We start from the raw sequence: 26,347 nt of genomic DNA, 5'->3' as shown, positions 1-26,347 counted from the left end.
CGTGGTTAGTGGCTAAGGCAACAATTTGCTTAACCACAGCATCCAAAGTAGCTAGCAACCAAGACAACACTATATAACCACAATATACAAAGCATATGGCCAGCAATATTAATTTAATCTAAATCTTCACTGCAGATAGCATCCAAAGAGCAACAAGTGCCAGGAAAAAAAATGTCTCTCTGCTCTGCCTTTCACTGCTGGAATCTGGCTGTTGTGCTGTGTGATTATTGGCCAGACACAAGCATTTGCAGGGCAGAGCAAAGCCCATCTGCCTTGGATCTAACAGCTGGCACCCCGGGTACCAATCAGCTCCACCCATATGCTTGCTTCTGAAGAGCCTCCTGATAGTTTTCACCTTGCAAAGGCTTCCTTTCTCTGCCTTCCCAGGGTCTTCCTTTCTGTCCTAAGCAAAACTAGGTGTCCCAAGGAAACAGAATTATCAAAAGGAAAATGTGGCTCTCAAAATACTGTTTTTTCTAGAGCAATTCTGTTTTCTGATGGTAAAATAGGGTGGGGGCAAACATATACTATGTTTATTTGAAATCACCATCTCCGGAGGGAATTCCTACTACTCATTAGATTTTAATAGTAACCTCTCCCATGGAAAGTGTCTAACACTTTAACTCATTGAATTCCTACTATCTGTAAGGCATGGTTTTTCATTATCATAAGGGAGGAAAATGAGTGAGATAGTCTTGACCTCAATGAGATTACATTAAAATGGGGGAAGGGAGGAGACAAGGCAAGTACCATTATAATTACATTATGGAAGATACTTTATTTAATAAAATAATGCATTTTCAGGTCTAATATTTTTAATTTTATAATTCTTCCATTTTGCTATATTCTGTCTGATTTCTCTTTCCCTGATCTTCATTGATATTTTAAAACTCTTTTCATAGCCAAATGTCTGCAATATCCCTTCACTTTATCTTGTTACTATGTTTTTCCTTACTCCAACTTCTGCCATGTTTAGTTACCTCTTTTTGAATTCTTGGCAGTTTAGGTAAATGACCTAAAACAAGTTTTCATTCTCCTTGGTAAAATGAGACACTCAAATTAGATGAATCCTAATGTTTCTTCCAGATCCAAAATTCTATGAAAGTTGTCTCTTCTTTTCTGTTTCCACAATTCAATTGTTCAATATTTTTTACTTTCTATGTCTGCTTTTCCCCTGTACTCTACAGAATAATAAGTCTGGAAAACAGGCCTTTGTGAGATCCCATTAGTTTTGTAGTCTAGTTTCAGTGCCTGAGTTCTTACCAGTGTGAGGTACACATCAAAGGGGCTAGACATGTCAAGAGGTGGAACACTAACTAGAAATAAGAATTTGTGAGAGGCAAGTTTCCTAATATAAAGGACTAACTCATATTATACTAACAAGGAATCTCCATGATCTTTAGTAGGAGCTTATTTATTTTTTATTTTTTATTTTGAGGAAGAAAAGTCCTGAGCTAACATCCGCTGCCAATTCTCTTCTTTTTGCTGAGGAAGACTGACCCTGAGCTAACATCCATGCCCATCTTCCTCTACTTTATATGTGGGATGCCTGCCACAGCATGGTTTGACAAGGTGCATAAGTCTGCACCAGGGATCCAAACTGGCGAACCCAGGGCCACCTGAAGTGGAATGTGCAAATTTAACCGCTGTGCCACTGGGCAGGCCCCTGTTTCTGGTATTTTATTAATAAAAATTTAGAGGAAATAATATCTTAAGAGTATAAGAAGACCTTAAGCTTATTCCACACATTGTGATGGATTTATTACCTATTTTTTTTTTTTTAAGATTTTATTTTTTCCTTTTTCTCCCCAAAGCCCCCCGGTACATAGTTGTGTATTCTTCGTTGTCGGTTCCTCTAGTTGTGGCATGTGGGATGCCGCCTCAGCGTGGTCTGACGAGCAGTGCCATGTCCGCACCCAGGATTCGAACCGACGAAACACTGGGCCGCCTGCAGCGGAGCGCACGAACTTAACCACTCGGCCACGGGGCCAGCCCCTGGATTTATTACCTATTAATAGAGAAGTTTTTTTTTTTTGAGGAATATTAGCCCTGAGCTAACTACTGCCAATCCTCCTCTTTTTTGTTGAGGAAGACCAGCCCTGAGCTAACATCCATGCCCATCTTCCTACACTTTCTCTGTGGGATGCCTACCACAGCATGGCTTGCCAAGCGGTGCCATGTCCGCACCTGGGATCCAAACCGGCGAATCCCGGGCGGCTGAGAAGCGGAACGTGCAAACTTAACCACTGCGCCACCGGGCCAGCCCCCCGAGAAGCTTTTCTTTTAATTCTATATAAAACTCCTTTCTTGAAACCAAAGAGTAAATATTTCAGAATTGAGTAATAAACAAGCTGTATAGCTTTTAAACTAAAATCTTCATTTTCTTCAAGTAAAAATAAGTGGGAATGGTGATATCATAAGGTCCTATAAAATCAGGATGATGCTTACCATTTAAGGATTAACTCTCTCCAAAAGCATTTTATGTATAATACCTTGTAAAGATGCATAATGCTATGATTGTTAAAAATGCTATTTAGGAAAGAATTATTGTGAAGTGAAACATGGACCTGTGACACATACATTATTACAATAGGAATGCACTCAGACTTTGGTTTCAGCCTTATCCAGGTTTTTCAGTGAGCAAATATGTATCCAGGCCCTGGTCACGTTAGGAAAGAATATAATCTCCAAAGTAATATAAATGAGATGAAAGAGGAAGGAAAACAGCACTAAGGGGGAACATTTTGGGTTAGCAGAAATTTCTTGCCTTCAGCTATAAATCTTAACATTAGACAAAATTCAAGCCACAATATGCAGGAGTAAACAATAAAAAAATGTCAGGTTATCAAACGAAACTTTCATAGGTAAGACTTTTTACAAGGTTAGAAAGCTTAAATTATATTGAAAATACATAGGAGAATTCAAATAATTTTATAAATATATAGCGGAAGCCATATGCTTAAGGAAAAAGATAAACAGAAGCAATTATTATAGATGAATAAATGAACAAATGTATTAACTTCCAGAAGTGTGAACCAAGCAAGAGTATGATTTTGTCTAGAGGAGTCACTCCTCTCAAGGGCTTGTTATATGAGAACAGAGGCAGATGCAACTGATGGCTCCAAAGCCTAGGCTTTTGGGAGCTGTGACGTTCACAGGTGATCTGCCATGATGCCTGGTACAACTAATCTCATATGTTAAAGGGTTCTCTTCCTTCTCAACATTGAAAATGATCTGAAAGGAGGGGACGTGGGAGAGAATGAATAGGGGAATGCCATGATCAATGCAATGATAGACCATTGTCTACTCTTATAAATATTTTATTTTTCAAAGACTAAAGAGAAAAATGAACAAAACTGAATGCAAATCTTTATTCCTTGTAAATTCAAGTCACTCCTTACAAGGGACTTGTATTATTAAAAATATCACAGTGATCTGTTTTATGTCTAAATTTGGTATATACAGAAATAAAATATAAAACGACCCTCACAGTTTCAAACAATAGTACATTGTGCAACCTCACACAGAAAATATCTTTTATAGGGAATTTTTCTTAAAAACTAATTATATAACTACGTTTCTTTAAAGAGAAAGAGATGGCAATGAGTAAAGTGTTTTTAATTATTCAAACTAAAATTTCCATCTGTTATCTTTCACTTTGAAAGTAACTTTTGGAATGGTAAATCATAAATCAAAGAGAAGCAAACATAGTTATAAGATTCAACTTTCTTATGTCTTTCACACTTAATTTCAATCATGTCTATTTTAAATCTTGAAAAACAATTGGATTTTGTTTTCCTCTGTCTGTTCCAATTTGGACTTCTCCACTTTAAGTTTCTGTGAAAGCTACAGTGTACATGGCATTTATAAATCCCAATACAAGTATCAGTCATTATTATTATTATTATTATTATTATTATTATGTCTATAAAAGTGAAGTCTTGAATCCCTTGTTTGTTTGAAGCACATTCTGTTAGTTCACTAATAATGTGAATTGACCGTTATTAGTGATGTTAGATGTGTTAGGGATCTCAGAATTATCAAGGAATTAGAAGGACATCTGTGAAAATGCACAGCCCTTGCCTCTGTTTTATCTAGTACTTGGAGAGATGTTCTCTTTCAGTCAGGTGTTAGTACTGGCCTAAACATTGCATTGTATTTTTCTTTAGTAATTACTTTTGAAAAACAGTTCTAAAAGTGTTATTTTAGAATGGATTTGCTACACTTTTAAGAGCACATTATGCTTGTGTTGCATCATTCTTGAAAACAATAAAATATATAACATGAACATATAATGTTTCCATTGAAACAATGTAGAAATATCCAACTTTTTAAAGGGGCGAAGGCAATCCACATGATAGATTCATTAAAATAATTTTAAAAGTATGCTATTAATAATTGGAATATCATAGATTATTACATAAACTTGTTAGGTAGTAAGCTGCAAAGAGGAATTTGCTATCGGGGCTTTTTAAAGTATATGATTTCTTTTTCTTTCTTCGTCGTCGTCTTCTACTTTCTTTTTTTTCCTCTTTTTTGCTTTAATCACCTGCCAATCTTAACTGAACTAACAGAGACAGAGGAAGGAAACATATTCAGGACACAGCAGAAGGAATACTTAATACAGACATGAAGGAGAAATTTACATACTATTCAAGACCTCTAGTTCCTTAACTGGAAGTATGGGAGAGTCTCTATTTTTAAACTCTGAACATCACCAGGACCCTGAATAAGAGGTTTATATGCATTTTTTTCCTTTCATGAAATGAAATTCAGCATCTACTGAAAGAAAGGGAGGTGTCTAATTTTTATCCAACTTTAATTACACTTGCTTGACTTTAAATCAAGAGTTCTCAAACTTTCTTGGTTCATGGCACCCTTACTGTCTCAGCAATTTTTTTCAACACTTGCTAGCCAGAAAAAAATATCTAAGAGTTTCACTTATTAAATAGTACTATTAAATAACATAACAGTAATAATCTGTGTGGTGTACAACGGATGTTGCTGTGCTTCCATTGAAAACATACAATATCCTGCAGTGCCTCTAAGTCTGCTGTGGTGTCTTGGAGCACCACGGTGCAGTTTGCAAAATATAGCCCTAAATCAGTAAAATACAAAATAGTAGTTGGAAACTATGTAAAGCATCTTAAAAATCTTAAAGAGTAGAAGCCAGCTGCAATTTGTATAAGAATTCAGGTGAATCAGGTGAAATCACAAAAAGTAAATACGAAGAATTTGTCCTAGCTGGAAAGAAGAAACACATAGAATGTCTGTTACGTTTATAAGATAGTCACACACACACACACACACACACACACACACACACACGCATGCACGAACTAGGCTTAAGATGACATCCAGGGAAGAAAAAGAATAATAAATAAAATAAGCACCCAAATAAAATAACCATCAAACATACAAGGAAAATTAATTAGGCTATGTAAATGTAAAAGGAAAAGTAATGATAAAATTTTAAATATAGTCAATAACAATTGATCAGAAACAGTCCTGAATAACCCCATAGTGTATGTAAGGAAATCTGTGCTCTTTGATGTGCAAACAAAATCAAAATTGGCTGTAAAAATAAACCTGCCTCCTTCTTCCTCCTTCTCAGTCTAAGCATGGCTGTAGCTTATCTTTTCCCCTCTGAGCTGCCAAACAATGTTTAGCAGAGAGATGCCTCTGTTTGTCAGCAGAAACCTGACTAAATTGAGTTCTTTGGTACACAATTTTTGTACTTACACAAAGAGGAAGAAAGAAAATCCTAGAAAAAACAGTTTGAAGAAAGTAATAAGAAATGTCAATAGAGTAGATCACAGGGCAAAGACTGTATATTTAGAGTATAAATTTAAAACTAATACAATGCAAAATATATATGTATGTCTGACGTTTCTTTGCACCACAAATAAAGCATTCTTAAGGTTTCTTTTGTAACAGGACAGTTGCGAAGTTGAATGCAACAGTACAGCATCAACTCTCAGTTAAGTGGCTTTGGAAGGCTTTGCTTTAAAGCCTAAGTATTGTATTAAACAAGAGGAGGGATTAGGGATTGGGGCGGGGGTGAGGGGTGGGGAGGGAATGGCCTGAATAGTGGGAAATGAGACACATCCAGAAAGGTAGGGAAGGAAATTATCATGAATACTGCTGCATTTTGCAAAGATTCATTCCCTAATGGAACAATTTCCCAGAAAAACAGAAGGCTTTCTCTGATTAGAACTATAAGTCACAAAGAAGAAAAAAGTTTGTTATCAGTTTTTATAAATATTGAGTTAAAACAGGGGCCATATGCCTCATATTCTGACCTGTGGGTCTAAATTAAAGTTGGTTTAGTATATAACCACTGATTCATTATAGCTCCCTAAGGACCACAGATGCTTCAAACTAGAAGGAAGAACTTTGGAAAATCTGTTTAGCACAATTTTACTCGACCTTAGCCAAAAGGCCAAGAAGCAATATTTAGGGCAATTTCAGTCAGTTTTAAAAGCATTCATTAGATGCTTATAAATGATCCATCAGGTAAAGAAGAAAGCCTGTAAATAAACCAAACTACAAAAAAGCATTCTAAAGGCGTGTGCAAGGCCAACGGCCACTCTAAACAAAATTATGACATTAATTAGCATTCTACTGTTTTTTTTCATTCCCTTCTCTGATGCCTCTCTCTACTTTCCCACTCCAGATACTTATACTTAACTTCCACTAACTTTGCTTTCAACTAGTAGCCAATTAATAACAGAGATGTGTTAGTAATGCTCCCAGAGGTATTTGCATCTGAATGTAAATTATTTGAAAACTAAATAAACTTCAATCAGCCTCAAAGGCAGTACTTCTCAACCTTGGCTGCACATTAGAATTACCTAGGGAGTTCTTAACATTCAGGCCACAGATTTAATTCGTTAGGAGTGTGGCCTCAAGCATCAGAATTTTTTTAAAGTCCTCCAGGTGATTCCAACGTAAGGCCAAAGTTGAGAACCATCAGTTTAGGGAAAGCATTTGAAAAAATAAAATTTCAAAGCTAGTAAAGGAGATGTTTTTGAGTGGAGATATGTCATGTTGCTATGTTGAGGTTGCAAACTGGTGAAAAAGTTCTGTTCAAGGTAAAGGACCATTTTTATTATGAGAGAAAATGCTCATAACAAAAAAAATCACTAGAGACTCAATTTGTAAGTCTTGATTTTAGCAAGCTACTTTGCTGGAGTTTTATTTATAAAATAAAAATAATAATAGCAATGACTATCTCTTGGTGCTGTTGAGGATGATCAAATGAAACAGGGCACCAGAAAATGTTTTATAAACTGTAAAATTTTATTATGACATAGCTGAGCAGTAGAACTATTTATCATTAAAAAGACTAGTTGTAATGTGGATTATAACTATAATATGGATTATTACCTAAAAGATTTGTCATTTTGTTTTAATAGGTACTTCCTGAAATCTAAGTGTCTAGCTCAGTGTTTCTTGAAGTATGGTTCCCAAACCAGTAGCACCAACATTACCTGGAAACTTGTTAGAAATGCACATTCTTGGAGTCTACCCCAGACCCACTGAATCAGAAACTGGAGGCATAACCTTGCAATCTGTTTGAACAAGACATCTGGGTGATTCTGATGCATACTAAAATTTAAGAACTTCACATCTAGCCAAGCATTAGCAAAAAGACACTATGTATGACTAAAATCAAAAGTTGAATATACAGTATTTGTTATTTGAACCTTTAAAAGTCACAGTTCAAAGGCATACTGGCATAAATTACTACTTAAAAAAAAACTTCCTAAAACTTTGTATTTTATTTAATTTTTTATTTTTTGAGGAAGATTTGCCCTGAGCTAACATCTGCTGCCAATCCTCCTCTTTTTGCTGAGGAAGACTGGCCCTGAGCTAACATCCGTGCCCATCTTCCTCCACTTTACATGTGGGACGCCTGCCATAGCATGGCTTGACGAGCGGTGGGTAAGTCCGCACCCAGGATCCAAACTGGTGAACCCCGGGCTGCCCGAAGTGGAATGTGCTAACTTAACCACTGCGCTACCAGGCTGGCCCCTATTTATTTTATTTTATTTTTTTTTGAGGAAGATTAGCCCTGAGCTAACATCTGTGCTCATCTTCCTCTATTTTCTATGTGGGATGCCTACCACAGCATGCTTGATAAGCAGTGCATAGGTCTGTGCCCTGAATCCAAACTGGCGAAGCCCAAGCTGCTGAAGCACAGCAAGAGAACTCAACTGCTACGCCACCGGGCTGGCCCCAAAACTTTATATTTTAAAATAATATAATTCTCACTATCCAGCCAAACTTTACCAATTAACACATTAATCATGAATACAATGGTAGTATATAAATTTGGGAGTTGGATAAATTACAGAGTATACAATACTTTGGATAAGGAGTAAAGAAACAAAACTCTAGTAGGAGTAACAACGGTTCAGAAATAGTCAAATTTTAATTCACTGGGCTTGAGTTTCTCTCAGAGGAAGAGTCACATCTATATCTTAAAAATCACATTTATCCTGAAGACAACACCCCACAGCATCTCAATGTTCTTATTCAGGCTGAGGAAGTGTTTCATCACTGACTCAGAGAGAAGACCGTTACTGGTACTGAATCACCACCAATGCTTCCTGCAGCAGCAGATTTGTCATTGAGTCTGCTAAGCAACAGAAAAACAGTCTCAAAACTTCTTATCTTACAAGATCTCAAAAGAGACAGCTGTCAACATTGCTCCCAAACTCAAAGTCCAAAGATCTTGCCATTAATAAAATATATGCAGGACAGCAATAGGTGAGAAGATTGTGAGGTTGCAAAAGAAAGTTCTTTGAGATCTTTCTTATTTTCTCTTTTTCCATTTTTAAAAGTTCTGGCAGCCTCAAGACACCTAGCATCACCCTGGAAAGATGAGAGTGGAGTATCCCAATTAAGAACTGACTTTGGTATTGATCCGTAGTTCCTTAGTGAAAACTAGGTAGAAATGACTTTTTCCTGAAAGATTCCTTAAGTATAGATGAAGTTCCATTTACTATTACCAAGCAGCTGACTCTGGCTCTCTACTTTGATCAAGATTCCTGAGTCCTAAGGCATTTTACTTCCCTCAATCACAAGCCTTCTGTATAAAAGGGTATAGGAAGGTTAAAAGGGTATAGGAAGAATAGAGATATCCGTACTCTATATCCTAGGAAATATTTTCCACCTATTCAAAGTAAACAAAGAGAGGAGCTTGGTTTTACTTATTCATTCTAACCAAAACTATGCTGTCTCTCCTGGGCAATCCCTTCGCTCCATCTCATAAGAAAATTAGCAATTCTAAACACTCATTTCTCATATTGGAAAGAACTAGCACAAATATATAATTACCAAAATAATTAATTCCTTGTGTTCATTCACTCATTTATAAACATTTATTGAGTGCCTAGTATGTTTCAGACATTGTTCTAGGTGCAAAATGAGTCTAGAGGGATGCACAGCCTTCAGTGATAAGGACACAGATTCTATGTGTCTAGAGTGCTAGGTTTTGGTTTCTCTGTCAACCATGACCAGTGGTACTCAAACTTGAGCAAGCATCAGAATCACCTGGAGAGGTTGTTAAAACATAGATTGTTGGCCCCCACAGAAAGTTTCTATTCAGTAGGTTTGAGATGGGGCCCCCAAATTAACATTTCTTATAAGTTCTCAGGCGATGTTGATGCTGCTGGTCCAGGGGCCACTTTGAGAACCACTTACCAAGTAAGACAAATTGCAGCTCTTCACACTATGCCTGCCAACTTTCAAGCACTGGATATCTCTCTTCCAAAGAAGGCAATGGCCTCATGAATGCTGTCATATCACAACTGAGCAGCATTCTGGTTCCCAGAACCACCTCAAGTATCTAGGATCAGTAGCTCCAGAATAGAAGAAAGAAGTATAAATAACAAAGAAGAGAAAATTCTCTCTCCGGGGGCTTTTCTCCCTCCTCATGTTTTTTTCGTTTAATCTCCTATCACAAGAAATCACTTTTGTGTTATGATTTCTCAATACAAGTGTTATGGACAAGAATAACACTCATTAAAGATTTTTCATACTTCTTTACTTTCATAAAATCATAGATTTTCTTCTAAATTCAGTTCTCATGGCCTTTTTTTCTTTTTTGCTGAATTATCTCCTTTTTGAACAAAAGAATCATAGGGTTAGAAGGAACATTGAGAATTCACATAATCCCTCCTTGGCCTCAGACAAGACTGTGTCTAAACCATCGCCAAATATAGCAATTTTCAGTACAAAGACGAACAGGCACTAAGAATTTCCTATTCAACATTCTGTCACATCCTTGAAGATACTAATATACTTTCCCTCAGCCTTCTCCTCTCCAAGCTAATCAGCCTCAACATTTAGACTTTCCTCATTAGATTTCCTAAACTTTGAATTATTTTGACTCTTCTTTAATAAGCTTATCCCATCTTACTTCAGGGACTGAATTATGTATATATTGTTATGAAAACATTTTTGGAAGGGGGAAGTTAATTGATAGATTGAATAAGAAGGAATTTAATTGAAACAAAGAAAGATATAAGTATAAATGCCACTAAAATATAATATAATGGCATTAACTTAAATAATTAATGTCAAATATCCTTTATTTTACTAAAAGAAATAGTAACACCCTATAGTTTTTAAAACTTTACATTATAAATCACCAGCCATTTCATACACAAAATGGATGGGAATTAGAAATCTTTTTAAATATGCCACAAATTATACATAACCATGTTTCATGACAATTCACACAGGAGAAAACATTATTCTTATTCATTTGCTTTTTTATTTGGTATAGTGTTTACTACTTAAGTTGTAGTTGTCAATCAATGATTTTAATTCTATATGAGTCTAAAAATACTGAATCTACTATATGATAATCATTTCTGTGAAAATAATTTCTCTGATTCAAGCCTTAAGAATCAGAGGTGTTTAGAGATTCAGTGAGTACGGGACAAGATAGGATAAAGTCCATGTTAAATCATATGTTTCTGAGCAGTTTAGAAAGGGAAAGTAGGTAATACATTGGAATATGGGGTAAAATGGGATGATCCACTTTATTTCAATTTTTCCCGTTCTAAATATCACTACTGAAAACTTAATCTTTGCTTTTGGAATGGTGATGTGCTCTAGTCCAGCCTAGGCCTGAGGGATGGGTTTGTTTCCTTGCCTACTGGGATCAAGGTGTACGGTGGAGGCGATGCATTTAGTCTCCAGAGAGAAGGAAGATGCTGCTTGCACAGCACTTCTACTCACCAGTCCATGCAGCAGCAAGGGTGTTGGCTTTGAAGGAAGCCAACTGTCCTGCTCTCCCAGCCAGAGGTAAAGAATTGCATTGGTGGCCACTAGAGGGAGGAGGATTAGGAATAGAGTAAATTGTGGGGAAAAGGCACCCATGAAAAACGCACATGGGACAACCAACACATCACCAACCACCGCCTAGCAGCTACCTCTCTGAGGGACTATAATGGGGTCAGCATACACCATTAACTTAGAGACCCAGACACCAGTAATTATTGTAGTTTCCCAGTATATAGTCCCTTAACTTTGATGGGTGGAGAAGGGAATTTTAATAGGATTGTGGGAAACACACAAGCACACAAACACAAACACACAGCAGACAGACATACATTCTCATCCCCCATTACAAGAAGTTGCATCTGTGCCGTCTGATTCTTGCTCATTTTCTTATTTAAAACTCTTGATGTTCTTTACCAAGAATGCGTTCACGAAAAGCATACAGCCCACCTTCAAGATAGTCTTGGGAGAAGCACCAGCAGAGACACTCATTGTGCCAAGATGTATTTTACCAACAAATCTGTACAAATTACATGAGGTTAAAAACAAACGGAATATAATATAATTAAAGCAAAGTTTCTTTTGCTAAATTACAGCTTGAAGCAAACCTGCAAGAAATGTTTCCAATTAGCTTCTTTAGCAAACACAAACCATAGCTCAGAGTATGTTTTGCTTTCCATCCTGCCCTCTGGGTGGGCTGCCTAGTGGGTGTCTTACCTCCAGCACAAGTAGCTGAGCATTCTGACCAAGGCTGATGATTCCATGTAAAGCCAACTTCATTGTCTCCACTGCCAGTCCGAGCGATGGGAACGTTGAACTTATACCTAATTCCCAAATTCTGTTCCTGAAGCAGAACCTGCCATTGAAAACAACTGGTGAAGATAATTAAAATATAATGAGCCTTCACTCAGATATTTATTATTTCTTTTGAAGAAGAAAATGTCATAAAGTAAGTCTTATAGGAAATTTAAGATAACCTTTAGAACACATGCACTTATACTGAATATTCTCCTTCCATTTTCATGCGTAATTTGGAGTCATTTCTCTCACCTGCCTTGTTCGGTTATAAAAATATTATTCAAGCAGGCATTGAAAAGATCAAGCAGTCATTTGGAAAGAGCACTACGGCCTTAACTTTACACATATTTTACACCCTTAGGCAAACCATTTTACCTTTATTTACCTTAATTTCACCACCTGTAAAACAGAGATAATAAAGCCTGTCCCTTTCTACCTCAGAGGGCAGATTACAAACAGTAGAAATGAAATGGCAAAGACACATTTACCATGACAATGAGATTTTCTGAGGTGGGACCTAGAGCTTCCAAGGATTCTGGTTCATCAGTTGGTCTCTTATAGTGAAAAGCTGTCCCAGCAACATCAAACTTCCTAGGCCAGTCAATAGTCCAGGCACCATTAATATAGTAATCATCCCCTTCAGATTTTAAGGCTAAAAACAAACAAACAAAAAAAAAAACACAGTCCACCTAAAAATGTGAAACTTCATTTACTACAATGTCACTGACTAATAATAACTGCACTGAAGTGTACAATGAATATCTATGTCAATTTAGAGATGGGATTCTTGACCATTTTCCTAAGTACAGATTAAAAGGGTAATTTCCCATGTGAATGTCAAGAAGATATTAAGTATAACGTTACTGATAGAAAGAAATGAAAGGTTTATCTGAAGAAATGAAAAGTTTATGTGTTTATAAACATGTGGAATTAGCAAGAAAAATTATGACAAAAGGAATAACTAGGGGTGGGGGTGGGAGGTAAGGAGCACATTTTCCTGTCCAAATATTAAAACAGTAATTATATGAATAGGGGTAGCTCAGAGAACCTGTAGTACTGGCATGGCACACAGATTCACAGAACAATGGAACCAAAGAGACAGTTAAGAAATAAACCCAAGTACATATAAGATTAGTATACGACAAAGGAAGTGTCTTAAATTAGTAAAGGAAAGATAACAAGAAATGGAACTAAGACAAAAGACTAGCCTTTTGGCAAAATATATAAATAAATATCGCTGAATTTATATCTTGATCTTTATATAAGAGTATATAAAGAATGAATACCAATATATAAGAATAAATACCACAATTCTACTCTTAAGTATATATCTAAAAGAAATGAAAATAGGTACTTAAACAAATATTTGTACACATATGTTTATAGTAGCGCTATTCCCAATAGCCAAAGATGGAAACAGCCCAAACGTCCACCAATGGATGAATGGATAAACAAACTGTGGTATATACAATACAATGGAATACTATTCAGCCATAAAAAGGAGTGAAGTATTGATACACGCTTCAATGAGGATGAACCTCAAAAAACATTAAGTGGAACAGACTAGACAGAAAAGGTCACAAATTGTATGATTCAATTTATGTGTATAGGCCAATCCATAGAGACAAAAAGCAGATTGGTGGTTGACAGGGGCTAGGGAATTTGAAGTAACTGCTTAATGGAGACAGGATTGCGTTTCAGGTAATGAAAATATTTTGGAATGTACTAAATGCCAATAAACTGTTCACTCTAAAATGGTTAAATTCTATGTTATCTTACTTTCATCTCAACAAAAGCAAAGTTAAAAAAAAAAAGAGAGAGAAAAAGGATAAATGCCAGATGGTTAAATATTTAAATGTAAAATAAATATAGTTAAATCACAAAATGCTAGGAGAAAATGTGGGAGAACTGTTCAAAAAATAATATCAAGGTATGAAAAGCTCTGCAAATCATGATTTTAAAAACTCAGGAACTATAAAGGGAAAGATTAATAAATACACAGGCATACTTTTTAAAAACTCCATAAAGAAAGAATGTATTAAAAAAGTTTAAAAATAAGTGACAAAAAAGGGTTATTATTAGCACTACTACAAAAAAACTCCTATAAATAAATAAGACAGTGATAATTTTGATAATGATTATCATGATTTGACAATGAGAAACATGTCAGTTTACTGTTTTGTCAGTATGCTAGTTTCTTCAAAAACTTTAATTTATCAGACCAGGTAAACAAGCAGCTCAAAAGGACTAAAAGCGGTATAGTACAGAGAGTTTCTGAATCTCTGGACCTCCTCTGCTTGTCCTTAATATTATAGACCATTTTCATTCCCCAACTCCCATCTGCCTGGCAAATACACTTGTGGTTTCTTGACTTCAGCTATGTTGTAAAGATTGACTTAATTGTCAATATTAAATCAATTAACCTGCTGAGATAGGAACATAACCGATTTTAAGGATTATTTAGTCTTAAATTTAAAATTTTTATTTTCAACCCTCACAGTGGTTTCCCATCTCATTTAAAACATCAAAATTACTTAAGTTGTAGAAGGACATTTGAGCGTGTACAATATGACATAGTAAAAACAAAAATAAAAACAAAACCCCAGCAGCTTTGAATTCTCCTTCTATGTGAGCTCTCACTCCCCATTTTCTCCACTACTCAGTGAAGGGATCCTAAGTCACTTTTGCTGGTACCATATTGTAATTCAGAAATACATCCAGCATTTTAAGAAGGACTGAATAAGAATTTACTAAGGGAGAAGGATGTGGCATCATGGACAGAGAATTAGCAAAGGGAAAAATCTGATGTTAGAAACCTTATTTTTGTTTTGAGTCTTGCTGATGCAGAAAAGAATCCAAAATTATAGTGTAAAAATAAAAAGGTCTTTTTAAATAAAGGAAGGAAGAGTGTGATGATACTGGTGTTCTATCTAAACATACATTCTAGATGTAATCTTATTGTTAAAATATTTAAAGAAAAGAGGGTGATATTTAAAGGGAGTAAGGACTTGTCCAGGTCTTTCTAGGGGCCTCTTGAAAGTCTAAATCTGTCTCAAAGGATCAAACATCAAATAAATGAAATTCCCACTTCTTCCCACGTTGAAATAACTGGTACTGGACTTGCCCTCCAACTGTTAATAACTAGAAAACCCACAAAATATATGAATCAGATATTCTTAGAAATTGGCCAGGACTGTGATACATGCAACAAGGTGAGTCATATAATCTCTCAGCTTTCTGCCTGGAGGCACTTTCTGTCAGTGTAGAATGGAAGAACCCAAGCAAAGCCTGGTGGTCTCACCAAGTTAGAAGACAGAGATCAGAAATTGGGAAGGCTAAGACAGCTGGAATTAGCAGCATCAGAGAACTAGAGTAGGAGGGAATCTGTTGCTGAATAGTAATCTGTGTATGCAGAGGATAAAATTCCATGAAGCCAGGAAAAAAACTACTAGGGAGCTATAAGCAGAAAAATTTTCAGAGCAAGAATTCAGAGTTTCAACCACTAGGGCATTCAGTAGAGACCCAAGAAGAATCATGCCTTTTCAGTAGGGCTGAGTAAACTCTAGAAATAAAGGCTACTCTGGACTCCTCCAAACAAAGCTCAAAAACAAGCCTCAAAAGGATCAAGCTCATCTACATGTTACTTAACACTCTTTAAAGAAAGAAAACAAAATCCAGACTCTCAATAAAAAAATACTCACAATGTACAAAACACAATGAAAAATTACTACAAATGGAAAAAAGCAGGAAAATGGGACCCAAACCAAGAAGAAAGCCAAGTAAAAGAAACATTCAGAAATGACAGAAATTATGGAATTAGCAGAACATTTGAAATAGCTATTATAAATATACTCAAGGATTTTAAAGGAAAACAATTATAATGAGAAGAAACTGGAAGATATATATAGATGGATGCTCAGATTTATACAAAGAAAGGAAGTAATAATTTTTTTTATTTTTTAATTTTTAAAAAGATAATTGACTCTTTAAAACAAAAATAATAACGTATTGTGGGATTTATAACATATGGAGAAGTAAAAGGTATTTTAAAAAAAATAGCACAAAGGATGGAAGAAGACAGTGGAAGTAAACTGTTGTAAGGGCTTTGCATTATACACAAAATGGTGTAATATTATTTGAAGGTGTACTGTGATAAATTAAAGATGCCTTTTGTAAACTTTAGAGCAACCACTAATTAAATAGAACAGAAAAGTATAGTTATAAGCCATTAGTAGAGATCAAATGGAATACTACAAAGCACTAGATTAATCTAAAAGAAGATATAAAAGGGAAAAAAACCACATAGAACAAACAGAAAAAAATAGAAAAATACCAATGATATTGATAATTACATTAAATACAAATGATCCAGACAAGGAGTTGGCAAACTATGGCCTACCACCTGTTTTATAAATAAAGTTTTATTGGAACACAGCCACACTCATTCATTTATGTATTATCTATGTCAGTTTTCACACTACAATAGAAGAATTGAATAGCAGAGACAGAGACTGCATGTCCTATAAAGCTGAAAATATTTATTACCTGGCCCTTTATAGAAAAAGTTTGTCAACCACCCCCCCATATAGCGATTGCAAATAGCTATGCAAAAAAGCATAGATTGTTAGACACAATAAGAAATCAAAATCAAACTACATGCAGTCTACAAGAGGCATATTTTAAATTCAGAAACACCTATATGTGAAAAGTGGATGAATGGAAAAAAAGATTTACTATGCAAACACTAACCAGAAGAAATCTCAGTGGCTAGAGAAGTATCAGACAAAATAGACTTCAGATCAAAGAACATTATCAGGAATAAAAAGGAACATTTAATAATGATAAAATGTTCAATATATCAAGAAGATATAATCATTGTAAATGTCTATACACCTAAGACCAAAGTTTCAAAACAAATAAAGCAAAACTTTACAAACAAATGAAAGAAATAAATTCACAATTCTATTTGGAGATTTCAACATGATTCAGTAATTGCTTAAACAAGAAGGCAGAAAATAAGTAAGAATATAGATGACTTGAACAAAACTAGCAGCCAATTTAGTTTAATTGCCATTTATGGAATAATAAACCCAATAACACCAGAATATACATTCTTCTCAAGTGCACACGGAACATTCACTAAGATAGACCATATGCTGGGCCATAAAACAAACCTCCACCAAAGAACTAAAATCATACAAAGGATGTTTTCTGCCTATAATAAAATTAAACTAGAAATCTGCACCAAAAAAGATCTGGGAAACCTCTAAATATTTGGAAATTAAATAATACTTTCTAAGCTGAGTCACAAAGTAAACAAGAAAATACTTTAAATTGAATGATAATGAAAATATAACATATCAAAATATGTGGGATGAAGTTAAAGCAGGGAAATTTATAGTACAAAATGCTTATTTTAGAATAGAAAAAAGATTTTAAAAATCAATAATATAAGTTTCTATCTTGAGAAGCTAGAAAATAACATACAAAGTGAATAGAAAAAAATAATAGAGACAAGTGGGAATCAATATAATGGAAAATGGATGAGTAATAGAAAAAATCATTTAAGCTAATAGGTTGTTCCTTGAAAAGATCAATAAAATTAATAACCTCTCACTAGAATAATCAAAAAGAAGAAAACACAAATTACCAATGTGAGAAATGAAAGAAGAGTCATCACTACATATCCTACAGACATTAAAAGGCTAATAAGGGAATATTATGCACAACTTTATGCCAATAAATTCTACAACTTTATAGCTATTATGAAAATTGAATTTTTCATTAAAACTTCCTACAAGGAAAACTCCAGTCCAGATGGCTTCACAGTTGAATTCTATCAAACATTAAGAAATAATACTGATTTTACTCAGACTCTTTCAGAAAATAGAGGAGAAAAGAACACTGCCCAATTCAATTTATAAGGCCAGGTTTATCCTGATATCAAAACCAACAAACACATTACAAGACAATACTACAGATCAGTACCCCTTATGAACATAGATGCAAATATTCTTAATAGAATATTAGTAAATCAATTTTAGCAGTATATAAAAAAGATAATATATAATGAAAAAGTGGTTTTTATCCCAAGAATGCTAGATTGATTTAACATTTGAAAACCAATCAATGCATTTACTATATTAATAGGGAAGAGGAGGAAAAAAACAACACATGATCATGCAATAGATTCAGAAAACCTCAACATCCATTCATGAAGAAAACTTTCAGAAAACTAAACATAGAAGGGAACTTCCTCAACCTGATAAAGAGCATCTATATAAATCTTCTGGCTAATTTCATATTAAATGGTGAAAAAACTAAATGCTTTCCCTCAAGATCAGTAACAATGAAAGGATGTCCACTCTCCTCACTTTTATTCAACATTGTACTGAAGGGCCACTATTATAAGGCAAGAAAGAAGAAATAAAAGGCATAAAGATTGGAAAAATAGATATAAAACTGCCTTTGTTCAAGCATGACATGATAATTTATGTTGAAAAGGAAACCTACAAAACAACTATTAAAACTAATAAGTGAATATAACCAGGTCATACGACATGAAGTAAATACAAAAAGAAATCAATTGTATTGCTACATAATAACAAACAATTCAAAAATGAAATTAAAATTTTAATACCATTTACAATAACATCAAAAAGCATAAAATATTTAGTGATAGACTTCAGAAAAAATAGGTGTAAGATCTATGCATTTAAAATAAACACTGGTGAACAAATATAAAGACTTAAATAAATATATAGGGAAATATTTTCATGTATTGGAAGATAATATCTTAAAGATGTCAATTCTCCCCAAACTGATCTACAGATTCCATATACAGTCATGTGTCACATAACGACGTTTTGGTCAACAACAGATGGTATATATGATGGTGGTCCCATAAGATTAGTACCATATAGTTGAGGTGTGTAGTAGGTTATACCATCTAGGTTTGTATAAGTACCCTCTAGGATGTTTGCACAATGAGGAAATCACTTAACGATGCATTTCTCAGAATGTATCCCCATCGTTAAGTAACAGACGATTGTAATCTCTTTTTGCAGAAAGTGATAAGTTGATTCTAAAATGCGTATAGAAAAGTAAAGGATCTAGAAAGGCAAAAATAATTTTGACAAAGAAGAACAAATTTAAGGACCTTATGTTCCTATTTTTAAGACCTACTGGAAAGGTCTATTAATCAATACAGTGTGGTTTTGGTTTAAGGACAGACATATATATTAACTGGAGGGAATGGAAATAGACCCATACATTCATGTTCAATTGATCTCTAAAAAAATGTCAAGGTAATTCAATGGGGAAATGACAGTCTTTTCAACAAATGGTGCTATAATAATTGAGTTCTATATGAAAAAAACTGAATCTCAACCCTTACTTTATACTTTATATAAAAACTCAAAACAGACCATATATATAAAAGTAAAAGCAAAAACTATAATTTCTGGAAGAAATACTGGGGACAATATTTGCAACCTTGGCGTAGGCAAAATTTCTAAGGTAGAACACAAAAGCCCAAACTATAAAAAAATTAATAAATTAGATTTCATGAAAATTAAAAGACATCATTAAGAACAGGAATAAACAAGGCACTGACTAGGAGAAAGTATTTATAAAAGATATATTTGAATAAAGACTTGTATCTAGAATATACAAAGGACTCTCTAACTTGATAAAAACCAAAAAAATTAAAAATAGGCAAAATACTTGTTTAGATGTGACAAAAAAGATATATATATGGGTAAAATTTAAAAGACTGACAATATTAAGTATTGACAAGGATGTAGAGCAACTGCAACTCTTCAAAATTACTGGTGGGAATATAAATGACACAACCCCTTTGGAAAAGAGTTTAGTAATTTCTTAAAGTTAAACATGTACTTATCATATGACACAGCCATATTACTCCTAGACTTTTATCCAGGAAAAATGAAAATATATGTCCACACAAAGCTTGTCTACGAATCAAAAAAGCTTTATTCATAATAGTCAAAGACTGGAAATGACCCAAATATCTACCAACAAATGAATGTATGAACAAATTATGGAATATCCACATAATGGAATATTATTTGGCAATAAAAAGGAATGAACTTTGGATATACTCATCAATATAGATAAATCTCAAAAACATTATGTTGAGCAAAAAAAGCAGATGTAAGAGTATATACTGTATGATCCAATTTATGTCAAATACCAGAACAAATAAAAGTAAAATACAGGGGGCCAGCCCGGTGGCACAGTGGTTAAGTGCACACGCTCCGCTTTGGCAGCCTGGGGTTCGCCAGTTCAGATCCTGGGCACGGACATGGTACCGCTTGGCACGCCATGCTGTGGTAGGTGTCCCACATATAAAGTAGAGGAAGATGGGCATGGATGTTAGCTCCAGGCCAGTCTTCCTCAGCAAAAAGAGGAGGAACGGCAGTAGTTAGCTCAGGGCTAATCTTCCTCAAAAAAAAAAGTAAAAATATGTAACATCAGAAAAGAGATCAATGTTTGCCTGAGGCTAAGGCTGAGGGGATTTGATTGTAAAGGCAAATAAGAGAATGCTTTGGAGTCATAGAAATGTTCTATGTCTTGGTTGTGTTATATATATATATATATATATATGTATATGTGGCATTTACATATATACATATAATTATTACTCTATGAACTGTATACTTACAATGGATGCACTTTATTATATGTAAATTAGACCTCAATAAAATAGATTTTAAAAATCAAATAACCAACCCAGTGAAGAGTAAGCTATAAACTACTACTTTTTTGTTTAGTTCTCACGTGGTCCTATAAAACTTGGAACTTCCTTCATTTTAGCATGAAAGAATTCTATCTCAAAGCAGTATGTCTTTTCCTTCATGATACTGTGCTGCTTTTCCTCACTAATTTTTAAAATCTAGCAAAATATGCTACTTACCAATATAGTTCTTTGACATGGCAACTTCTCTGACTTCAATATGAACAGAGCCTCTTGGTATCTGCACTACTTCCATGTAGCCTGGAACACAGAAGACAGCCAGTAACAAGCAGCATCTGCAGCCTTGGTCAGAAAATGAGTGCTGAGTAACCATTCAGTTACAACAGTTTCCTTCTTCTTCCATTCTTCCTTTGATTTTGCACTTTTACAATTATGAAATATGGGCAAATTCCCCTTTGGGTTCATGAATACATCTAGAGTATTTTTCTTTTTCTCTAAAATTATCTCAAGTTATCTTTAAAGCCTCAACATGTATAATATTGGTTCATGTTTTTTCCTCAACACATGGCCCTCACATTAATGCTCTGCGGAAATTCCCATCTTAAAGAAACATGGCTAAATGAAGTCAAGTAGAAAGGAATAATATTTCCTTAAAATATCCTACATGAAGCCACATGTAATACTTAAAGGACTGAAAGCAATTTGGGGAAAAAACATTGTCTGCCTAAATAAAGAAATTTAAAAATAAGCGGGGAGGGGAAGTCAAGTGTTTTGGCTATTCCAAGTACACCAGAGGTGTGAGGAAGAGTTCTCTCTACACACTCACCTCCTCTGGGCAACGAATCATTGAAGAACCCTTCAATGGCATCGCATGTGCTTCCATCCCCTCCACAGACTCGACATCTATCTTCCCTAGCATCGGATCCCAAAATATTATCACAACCTACATGCTGAAAACAGAGAAGAATATTCAGTATGTGAAAAAGAGAAATTCTTGGAATCATAACTAACCAAATAATATAATTTGCTTACTACCTGTTTTTCCAGTAAAGAAAATCAAAACAGGAAATATTTTCCTCTTTCCACTTTTACCTTCACTCTCCAGTAAGTTCTGGCTAACATTTTTCAACATATAAGTTTAAAGAAAAAACCCTCTGATTCCCCAGGAATGTATGTCTATATTTCTAACCTGGATCTCTTCTTCATTTATTGATACCATGCTCCAATTCTTAAAATATTTTAATTTGTTAGCAATGGGTTCTGATTTATACTCTCAATCAAGAAATGCAAGAATTAAGAAAAATGGCATATGGTCCTATACAGGATTATAACAGTATGAGTCTTGACTGAGCATTACGGTTTGCCTTTTTCAAACCACAGGCTCTTTTGGATATCCAATTGTTAGTGTCAAGGATTAGTTGTGGAATTCACGCCTGAGTAAATCTTAAAAAATGAATACCTGTTTCCACTAGCTGAATAAAATTGCTATAAACAAAAAGGAGATATAGGCATGCAATTTTAGAAGTTGAAATTCTACCTATCAATTTTGCAATTAATCACAGAAATTTGGACTTTTATAGTATTTTGGCACTTGAATTTGAACATTTGACCTTTAGTCACTGATACCAGGCATGTACTCTGAGTAAAACCCGTATCTGGGTCTTTTTTACTCCCCCCCCCCCAAACTTTAATACTGTCACAGAAATAACTTTTTCTTCAAGCAAATAAAGTAACACACACACACACACACACACACACACACACACACACACACACTGGGTCATCATATACATCTGGAGGCAAGTAGCTAGAAGGACAGAAACTCTTGCAAGAAATTATGAGGCTAAGTAAAATAGTGTTTTTATCTCTTCTTTCTCAGTTTCTGGGACTTAGTTTTGTGCTTCTCTTTAATGTGAAACAAAAACAAACAAAGAAAAAGTTATGAAAACAGTGGTTTTGTGGCTTTTCTTATTATGATAAGATTCATAAACAGGTCTAGGAAAATAGCATGGATTTTCTCCTACAACTCACAACTAGTCTGGCTAATTGTTTAAAGTAAATGATTTAATAAGGTAAAGACTAACTCTGTAATGAAAACTATTGTAGAGACTTCAAAAGGAGAAGGTAGGAGGAGCATAGCTGTTTCACACTTCGAGGAAAAATTGTGCTATGAAATATATCAGATAATCTTCCAGTGAGAACATATGGTTGCCGTATGAATAAGAGCTGAATCCTTGTTCTCTCTCTTTTTCTATCATCTTGTTTGTAAACAGAACAGAAGAATAATAGGAATTAAAGTCCAAAACATTTTCATAGCTCTAGCAATCACTATAAACATAACTAGAACACCGGAATAAATCATATTTGCATGGAGCTTGAATATGAATGGGTCCTTCTACCTCTAGCTATATATATTGTCATCCTTACTGGAGACTGAATTTCTCTAAAATGTAGCTCTCTTTATTAAAACTGAGCATAGCATTAATTAGGAGCTACTATCTGAGAAGAAAGATGAAAGTCTCAAAAACCCCAACAAAAAGCAGTGGAAGTCACAATCTGAGCAACCTTGCATTCTCCGTTGATACAGATATCCAGTGAATCCGCATTGCACTGAGTCCCATCAATCACTGCAGGGGCACGTTCAGTGTAGAAATTGTAACCTTCAGCCAGGCAGTTTAATGCACAAGGTTTTACCCCACCTGGACAAATATGGTAGAAGAGAAATAAATGAAGTGGTTCTCCTAAGGAACAGTGATTCAATACTAGCCATAAGAAATTTACACTTCATATAGACATCATTCCCTGACTATATATCTAGATGTATAGATTTCTTTCTTCCTTTGCTAAAATTTCATGTTTATTTTCATCGCTAGTGCAACTTGATGGAGAACCTGCTGTGTAGTTTTAAGGTTTAAAATGTTCAGATATTTCCAATATATAATAACAATGTATTTTAGGTCAAAATGGATCACAGTGGAGGTAACTGAATGTTAAAAAAAATGGATGAAATAAAAATTATCTAAAAAACTAACTAAGAAAATAAAGTCTAAGGAGGCTTGAGACAATAACTTCATATAAAAAATAGGAGTTTTCTGCAATACATGCCACTGGTTACTGAAGCTGATACAAAAACTCTGCTACTTCAAGCAGGGATATGGTGGTTGCAAAATAAAACTAAATTTGCACCACATTCCATGAACGTGACTTTAGGATGAAGATAAATTCTTAAGAGATTAGCAAATCAAAGATAAAATTAATTATAGCATTAAATTTGAGTCATTCTTATGAGATTAACAAATCAAAGATAAATATTACACACAGCATTAAACTTGAATAATTAAAAATATCTAATTTTATTTTGTGAATAAGTGCATATAATGAAACTTAAACATTTTCATTTTGTCCTCGAAATTTGTATTTTTTAAGATTGATATAAAAAAAGGCATAAATAGTAGCAATGTAAAAAAACAAGCAGAGTACATATCATAACCTCATAGTATACTGGAAAAGTATCAGTAAATATGGATTTATCTTATTCAGAACAGTGCATGAAAAAGCTACTTATAAACATATAACTACTGATTGAAATTATGACTTAAAAGTACTTTCTGTTGAAGATTTATTTCATGAAGTTTAAAATACTTTGACCCTATTCTAATTATGCTGATAAAATTTCTCTTCAAAGTGAAGACTACTTCTCATAAAGCAAACAAGGCAGAAAGATGAAATGACATGCCTAGTCTCAGCAAAGGTAGAAACCAGGTTTCTGCAGGGTAAAGGTATGTGAAATAAAAGAAAGAAGCCAACGGAGTGGTGGAGACGATGATAAATTAGAGAACATTCCATCAAAGATCACTGTTACAGTTGATTGTTGTCATGCAAGAAGATTGCCCAATATTGTCAGAAATTCTGTTTTTTCAAGAGACAATGAAAACCTAGATTTTAAAATATAAACTCTTCCTGGGAACTCATTCAAAGTTTTCAAAAATACTGTGAAGGATAAACATGTAAGTAAGTAAAGACTGGTGCCTGAGCTGTCAGTTTACAACCTCTGGCCCAAGTCCACGTTTTCTTCCATTTTCAATGTCTAAAGGCTATATAACTTGTAATATTATTATTAGGCTTAGGTTAATGATATACTTTGCTGTACTGAGCACAGAAAGTAACAAGTAATTAATGTCTTCCTCAACTGATAATCAAGGTATTTATATTTATTTTTGTAAGAGTCTTACAAATAAAACTGCTCTAAATTTCCATGAATCTTACAGTGATTTTTTTCATCATTACCCGATAGAGTTCTCCCATTTTTAATTGCAATGCTTTGGAATTTAATGTATAAGTCTTTTAATGTGTAAGCTTTTAATATATAAGTCTTTAAACAGAGAATATGAGCCTTTTGTTTACTCAGTTTTAACATTACATTAATTATGTAAGGCAGTATTTGATAGGCAGGACATATAATTGCTATGGATGTTTTCCTTAACCCACTACACTACATGATGATAATAGGAACAAATTTCTTTTTTTGTTGCTGAAGATATGTTCAGCTCCCTCTGCTACAATGAATTTTCAGAAGAGCTACTGCCATTATTTCAAGAAGGGATTTAAGATGATTCTCTAAATGGAAGGTCATATTACCAATTACCTTCAGTTAAAGCTTATTATGAATTTAGGTTCATTCACTAAGCACATAATTATGTAAAGACTAATTATTAAATCTGTGAATTACTTGAGACATCTATTTCTTCTCCTACTACAGTAAAACAAAACAATCCCAAATGCAGAGGCACTTAATAAGAGCAATTAAAAATACATGGAGCAAAAATTCATAAAAAGGAAAGCAAAGCCAAATAATAGTTGGAAATTTGAACACAGTTCTCTCAGTATTTGATAGAAGAACTAGAGCAGAAAAAAGTCACAAAGAATATAAAAGATTTGAACAACACAATCAGCCAGCTCAACCTCTTGGATATCTACAGAACACTATATCCAGCAATTGCAGAAAACACATTCTTTTCAAGTATATGTAGAACATTCACCAACATGGAAAATAAGCTGTATTATAAAGCAAATCTCAATACTTTAAAAATTTAAATCATACAGAGTATTCTTGTATCATAACAGAATTAAATTATAAATCAGTATAAAAAAATGTAGAAAATTATCAATTATTTTGAAATAAAAATAACATAGTTCTAAATAACCCATGGGTCAAAGAAGAAATCACAACGTAAATGAGAAAATATTTTGAACTGAAGGAAATAAAAAACACATCAAATTTTGGGAATGCAGAAGAGTAAAATAAACCCAAAATAATAAATATAGAACAAAAATTAATGAAAGAGAGAAAAGACAGTAATAAAGTATAAAGCTAAAAGTTGATTCTTTGAAAAGATTAATAAAATTGATAAACCTCAACAAGACTTATCAAGAAAAAGAGATAAAACACATATTATCAACACATATACCAGAAATGAAAGAGCATACATCACTACAGATTGCATGATATTAAGTAGGATAATAAAAGAATGT

The 26,347-nt window shown here is 34.1% G+C and overlaps 1 protein-coding gene across 6 annotated transcripts in view; it reads right to left on the bottom strand.

Moving 5' to 3' along the window:
* Nucleotides 1-26,347, bottom strand: part of ADAMTS6 (ADAM metallopeptidase with thrombospondin type 1 motif 6) — a 308,400-nt gene that overhangs the window by 43,264 nt on the left and 238,789 nt on the right. For 3 of the 6 annotated variants that reach the window (XR_011530544.1, XM_070587433.1, XM_070587434.1), the window contains 5 exons: nt 23,381-23,514; nt 21,642-21,765; nt 21,035-21,157; nt 12,585-12,748; nt 12,016-12,154 (listed from right to left, as the gene is read on the bottom strand). Coding sequence is in view for 3 of the 6 variants with exons in the window: in XM_070587433.1 (XP_070443534.1) it covers nt 12,016-12,154; nt 12,585-12,748; nt 21,035-21,157; nt 21,642-21,765; nt 23,381-23,514 (684 nt within the window). In the remaining 3 variants the exon portion in view is untranslated. Of the gene's footprint in view, nt 1-11,256; nt 11,346-12,015; nt 12,155-12,584; nt 12,749-21,034; nt 21,158-21,641; nt 21,766-23,380; nt 23,515-26,347 lie in introns of all 6 variants that reach the window. The other 3 variants (XR_011530545.1, XR_011530546.1, XM_008523606.2) reach the window with 3 other exon arrangements.

The sequence above is a fragment of the Equus przewalskii genome, chromosome 20 (genome assembly GCF_037783145.1).
Source record: "Equus przewalskii isolate Varuska chromosome 20, EquPr2, whole genome shotgun sequence".
Lineage (NCBI taxonomy): Eukaryota > Metazoa > Chordata > Mammalia > Perissodactyla > Equidae > Equus > Equus przewalskii.
Note: the sequence above shows the minus strand (reverse complement) of the source record. Positions and strands in the feature narration are given on the sequence as shown.